Genomic DNA, 6,704 nt, shown 5'->3' with positions numbered 1-6,704 from the left:
TTGTGTGGCTTTTTTGGCTGGTGCAGCACACTGTTGGCTCTATTTAAATGATTGTTCACTAGGAGTCCAAGATCCCTTCAACAATTACAACTATTGAGCCAAGTATACCATACCCGTGCATTTGTTTTTTCTTGCCTAAATATAAGAAGCAGCAATCAAAGCAAGCTATAGAAATAACTAAGATTGGCAAACACCAGAGGTGATCCAGGGAACATTAAGAGATGAAGAGAAAACTGTGCAATCTTCAGATGACAGGTAAGAAGAAATAAAGAGATATCTCTGAATTCAGAGTGTGGACTATACAAGAAAATAACAGATCAGGGAAAACAAGGGAATTAAGTAGACATCACAAAGTGATGAACTTTATGTCCTGGTGGGATGCAGTATGTTGGCTTGTAAAGTGGTCTCTAAATTAGAGATCATACCTCGTATAGAATTGCTACCGTAGGCCCAGGGCTTTTGTTCTGTCTTGGCATATTGATCCAAATGTGACAAAATATAAAGCAGGAAATGATGTATGCAGCACACATGATTAAGGCCATAAATTTAGTTGACACTTTTTTATTGAATGGTACTATGTGAAAGTAGTAGTCCAATAATATTACCCCTTGTGACCATTATAAAATTACAATGTATGTTATACAAAATCAACATTTACAGATTCCTGTTAACAGTGCAGTATTTATTTCACAAATTCCCATCTTGTACTTTTTTTAATATCCTCCTGTAATTTTAATGGAAAGTTATCTAATAGGATTATAGCGTTTATTGTAATATGGTAACTTTTTCTTTAACTGATGTTTGAACTGTATGCTTTAAAAAAAATGCAGTGGTCATTCTTTCAAAATAGGAAAGCTTTGAACCTTGATCTGTTCAAAGGAACGGAGAAAGAGGGGGAGAGTGCTTCCCCGGAGCCCAAGAACAAAGGAGTGTAATCTGGGAAATAATAAACGAATACTAGGCAAAGAAAAGAGGACGTCAATTTAGGATTTCTGATAAATAAGAGTGCAAACTCCCACACCGCAGTCTTAGCTTTCCTTCATTCCGGCTTTCTTCTTTTGTGAAGACCTATCAATTATTTTTGCTTCCTTCTGTCCAGGCTTGCAGAAGCATACAAGCCACTGCAACCCTTTAAAAGAAAAACGTAACTGCAAACAGCAGCATTTCTCTCGCACGTCCCACAACCAGCCCCGTCCTTCAAAAGCCTGCAAGCACCCAGAATGCTTTTCTCCTCCCAGATCGTTTTCCTTTCTCCTGCCTGCGTGCGTCCCCTTTCTAACACCTCCCTTTGAAGAACAACTCTCGAGGGCACAGGAGCGGCGGGACTACGAATCCCACAATGCAGCGGGACATGGGACGCGCATGCGTGGGATGGCGCTCTCTCGGGAAGCGGGTGAGTTTGAAGCTGCAAGGCGAGCTCCATGGAAACCAGGCCGCGGGACATCAGGGTCTGTCGGGTGAGCTCCTGCGCTCCTGGAAAAGGGGCTGAGGAGGGCGGCTTGCAGGGCCAGGCCGAAGCGCTTGAGGGTGTGGGCGGAGAGAAAGCAATAAAGATGAACTCCAGACTTCTTTTGATGCTACGAAACTCCCGCCTTCCTAACTAATCTCCCTTTTGGTCATTTTTAGGACTTAAGATCCGAAGGGGCTTCCGGCCTGCCAGCTCTTATCGAGGCCGACAGAGCTTCCCTTTGTAAGGGAAGATGACCGGCGCTGAATCTGGAGCCCACAGTTGCACGCAGGCTTGACAACTGAGATGCTGGCTCTCCTTTGGTAATCGGTTTTGAAGGGGGATGTGTCCCATGCACAGACGCTGCTCTAAAAGTATAGCCGGTGGCACGGAGGAAGACGTTTCTTGATTCCAGTTTAATGTCTAGTTTAATGAAAAGAAGGACTAGGGATGACATGATAGCAGTATCCAATATTTATAGGGCTGCCATAAAGAACGGGGGGGGGGGGTGTCAACCTATTCTCCAAAGTCATCTGAGGGCAGGACAAGAAGCAATGGATGGAAGCTAATCAAGGAGAGAAGCAACCTAGAACTAAGGAGAAATTTTCTGAAAGTGAGAACAATGAATCAGTGGAATGGCTTGCCTCCAGAAGTTGTGGATGCTCCATCACTGGAGGTTTTTAAGAAGAGCTTGGACAACCATTTGTCTGAAATGGTCTAAGTTTCCTTCTTGGCCAGGGGTTGGACTAGAAGACCTCCAAGGTTCCTTCCAACTCTGTTATTCTGTTATCTGATATCCTCACCAGTCTGTTGCTATTTCTCTGTGCCTTTGAGTCCTGATGTGAAGAGTAAGCACTCTCTTCCTCCTGGCAACATCTTTAATCATGTTTTCAGCTGCTGACATAGTGCGGACTTTATTAATAATAGCAATAGCACTTAGACTTGTATGCCGCTTCATAGTGCTTTACAGCACTGTCTAAGCGGTTGTGTCCATGATGGCAAGTCCTATTGGATTGAGCAGGACTTAACCACTATGAAAAGGTGAACACAACTGGCCTTTTTTTTTTTCTTGGCTGAGTTATAGTATTGCTTTCCTGGATGTGAGGAACCCACCCTCACCAATAGCACAATAGCATTGGGTCTTCCCACTTCTATACAGGGTCGATCTTCCACTCGCTGCAGTTATTAAGAGCAATCTTTGCTCATGTATATTTTTACATCAAAAAAAGGAACTTTTCTGGGTCATACAAGAAGTAACACAGAACAAAATGTCAGTTTAAAAAAAGGCAATTCTTCTATAATTTCTGCATTAACAGCCCCCAGAGTTTAGAAGATTGATCCTGCCATTTAGTTTTGTTAAGTTTCTTCTATGTAGTAGAATGAGTTATTTTTAATCAGTTCTGGATCTTCTTTTTTTTTAAAGGAAAATGAAAACTTCAGAATTGTCAAATATGTCAGTTTTTAAAACAAGCTGAATTTTGAGTGAATCCCATGGCTTCGATAGGGATTTAATATCAAATGAAATGTACACCAGAGAAAGTCAGATCTGGATGGCTCAGTATATCGGACAAAAGGGATGAGTCGTCATGATGTTAGTGATAATGTATCTTTGGATATAAATCTCTGTACTGTAAGTCTCTGCTTCAAGACTAGGAAGGTTTATAGTGAAATTATTTACTGTGAACAATCAGTTTCATTAAAAACCATTAGCTGCTTCTCCTTTTTTTCAGAAGTTTTGTTTGGAAATTATTGACATTTATTGGCTTGTATTACTTAATAAATTATCAAAGAACATTAAAAAAAACCTATCTTTTTAATTCGGCTTCAAGAAAAGAGAGATACTCTATTCTCATATTACAGGATAAGGTGCTTGGGGCACATGTAACCTCCAATCCTCACTCTTGAAGCTGCTTCTGACTAAAAAAGCTAAAACTTGATAGCAGTTTCTTGCTATTCTGAGTCGGGAAACATAAAAATATAGTGTCCTACAACTGACATTTAAAAGAAAAACCAGAGGAAAAAAACCAGAAATCTTAGCACTATCTAACTCTAATTTTTATCACACCTATTCCATTCTCCTGATATGCACAATATAGTGTGTGGCAGCTAACTATAAAATTATCTATTTTCACTACTTTTAAAATATATGTACATTATAAAAACCATTTTATCATTTCTCTCTGCAGGTATCGCTTCTTTTTCAGTGATTAATGAGTTGGTTTTAAGAGCACTCATAACTACTACCTCTAAATGTGTGGTAATTGTTTTTAAATCAGATATTAGTTGAAAGCTGAGATCGTGATGGCAAGACCAGTAATTTCCCCAATGGATGTCCAACCAACGGCTCCTGAAACCTTTGTTGTGCTGAACCAAAGAATGAAAGTAGTTGAAGAGGAGACAAATACATTGTTGAATGATCTGCATAAAATGGGAGTGAGCAGACCCAGGTATGATTGAAATGGATCTTGCACAATCTTGGGTATGTTTTGCTTGGAAGTAACTTCCACGGTAATTTAATGAGACTTGTTTTTAAGAAAATTTATTCAAGAACTCTAGTTTAATTCTGAGTTTGCCTTCTTCCGTATCCTTTTCTCTTTCTGAGCTCCATGTTGCTTCTTCCCTTAGTACTTAATTATCAACAGGGTTTTTCTATTCTAATTTAATCTGGTTGCTGAATTAATATAATTTGACAAATGAGAAATAGATTTTGTGGCTTTGTTGTGTTCCAGATTGTAGCTAATTGCATTACATATTGATGAGATGCCAGTGATGATTCCAAACAAGTAGGTATTCCTTTGGTCTTTTTCCAGCATGGAACAATTACCTGCAATCCACCCGGTGCACTCTGAGGACCACCAATCCATCAGCCCTGTCCAAGTTCGAACAGCATTTGTTGGAGCAAATAACTCACTGTGGAGAACCTGCGAAACTCTGGTGAATCGAATATGCCGGCTTGAGAGTGTCATCCAGACCGTAAAACTGAACATGTTCCGATTACAAACAGAAAAAGAATTGAATCCAAAGCATGCAGGTATCATAGAAAGACAATGGAAAACTGTACCAATGTACATATCTATTGGAGGTAGTCCTCGACTTAAAACCATTCATTTAGTGGCTGTTCAAAGTTGCAATAGCAGCACTGAAAAAAGTGGCTTATGACCATATTCACACTTTCAACCATTAAAGTGTCCCCTTGGTCATGTGTTCAAAATTCAGAACATGTATTTAAAACAGTTGCAGTGTCATGGGGTCATGCGATCACCTTTTGTGATCTTCTGACAAGCAAAATCAATGGAGAAGCCAGATCCACTTGACAGTCATGTTACTAACTTAATGACTGCAGTGATTCACTTAGCAATTGTGGCAAGAAAGGTCGTTACATGGAGGCAAAACTCAACTGCCTTGCTTAGCAATGGAAATGTTGGGCTCAATTGTATAGGTAATCCTGTACTTACGACCACAATTGAGCCTAAAATTTATGTTGTTAAGTGAGAAATTTGTTCAGTGAATTTTGCTCCGTTTTATGATGTTTTCTTGCCACATTTGTTAAGTGAATCAGTGCACTTGTTAAATTAGTAACAAGGTTGTTAAGTTGAATCTGGTTCCCCCATTGACTTTGCTTGTCAGAAGGTTGCAAAAGGGGATCACAGGATCCTGGGGCATGCAGCCATTATAACTGAGTCAGTTGTCAAGCATCTAAATTTTGATCACGTGGGGATGCTGCAGAGGTCATAAGTGTGAAAAATGGTCACAAGTCACATTTTTTGGTGCTGTTCTAACTTTGAATGGCCACTAAGAAAACTTGTAAGTCAAGGACTACCTGTATATCTTCTTTCCTTTGTGCCAAGTCTATAGTCTTCAAAGCAGCAGTTGCTTGTGTAGCCTGAGAGTTTTATTGGGTAACCAAACAGTATGAATATAATATAGTTATGTAGAAAAGCAATTCACCTCTGTATGATTCACTGTTCAGGAATTGGTAGGAGTTTGGTAACAAAGGACTACAATTAATATTTGTGAGGAGGACCAAAGAATGCAAAGTTGGTATATAGAGTTTTATAAAAGTTGAATTTTAAGGAACCCATGTGTTTTTAACTGTGATCTGCCTACTTTAGGCCTGCATACGTATTTTTATATGTAATGGCTATAACTGTTTCCCATCATAACATGGCAAGAAAATGTGCTTTCAGCTTTTAGCAACCTTGAATTGAGGGATTTATGAGGACTGCAATAAAGAGAGCTTGGATAGGCAATTTGAGAGCCCCAGTCAATGTTACTGCTGTTTTTATATGATTGGATATTCAGTAGGATCTCTTATTACTATCCAAAATAGCACTACATCAGGATAATCTGTGATCCAAATCTCCAGTTCAGCATAATGCTTTCTATAAAACCATAATAAGTATCTTTTGGATAGTGGGCAATTTTTTTTCATCTTGTAAACCTTTTTGAGTGCCTCTTATGGGGAGTTTGGGCAATTTTATTGACTATTACTATGCCTCCATTCCTCCCTTACTATTTTGTAGCCAATTTGGAACAGCGGCTGAATACAATACAGGAGGAGCACATGGAGGAGCTAAAGGTGCTGCAAATGGAAGGGAGAATGCTGTGCCAGCAGCTGAAGGAGTCTCGAGAAGAGGAAGAAAAATCCAGAAATCAAGTGGAGAAGCTAAGCGCTGCCCTAGAAATTGCGACTGCAACAAAGGTATATATATTTTTTTATGTTACTTCTTTAATCTCCAGTTTAATGTAAATCACTGCTACTACATTACTGGTCTTAAAAGGAACACGAAATCTGAATTCACACCATGTGGTAATCCATGATTTCTTTACTAAGGCAGAATTGGCTCAGTTCATTCATCTGCATTAATCGTTTTCGAACTACAGTAATTGGGTCCACATAGCACACTAAGCCAGTGCAAATAATTGTAGCTTGGTATTTGCATGGACCTAACTTAAAGAGAATAACTCATAGTATTCTCCTAACAGAAGAGAATATATATAGCTCAGGTGTTGTCTCTCAGCTTTCATTACCCAACTAGGTAACCTCATCAGTGCAAGTGAATGGGTTTTTATATACAGTTTTTGTGAGGGATGCAGTTTGTTCCTTTGGAATGAATGAAATGTTTGCGAGCAAACAACCAGGCTCAGAAAGCACCAAGGACTCCACTTGTTTTTCCCACTGTTTGTATTGTTTTTCTTGCTATTTACAGAGAAGTCAGAAATCATGGCTTTACTTGCACTGGACAGAGGAATATAA

General features: G+C 39.3%; 1 protein-coding gene across 1 annotated transcript in view; it reads left to right on the top strand.

Moving 5' to 3' along the window:
* The first annotated feature begins 1,363 nt into the window (after nt 1-1,363).
* CCDC150 (coiled-coil domain containing 150) overlaps nt 1,364-6,704 on the top strand; it is a 15,120-nt gene continuing 9,779 nt past the window's right edge. Inside the window, exons 1-5 of the mRNA XM_087957477.1 lie at nt 1,364-1,457; nt 1,627-1,770; nt 3,724-3,894; nt 4,258-4,478; nt 5,971-6,167. Coding sequence (XP_087813603.1) covers nt 3,749-3,894; nt 4,258-4,478; nt 5,971-6,167 — 564 coding nt within the window. The 5' untranslated portion in view covers nt 1,364-1,457; nt 1,627-1,770; nt 3,724-3,748. The remainder of the gene's footprint in view (nt 1,458-1,626; nt 1,771-3,723; nt 3,895-4,257; nt 4,479-5,970; nt 6,168-6,704) is intronic.

This window comes from Notechis scutatus, chromosome 1, assembly GCF_049901735.1.
Source record: "Notechis scutatus isolate UNSWTSFEM ecotype Mainland chromosome 1, rNotScu1.2, whole genome shotgun sequence".
NCBI lineage: Eukaryota > Metazoa > Chordata > Lepidosauria > Squamata > Elapidae > Notechis > Notechis scutatus.
The sequence above is the reverse complement of the archived record's forward strand: the minus strand, read 5'-3'. Positions and strand labels throughout refer to the sequence as shown.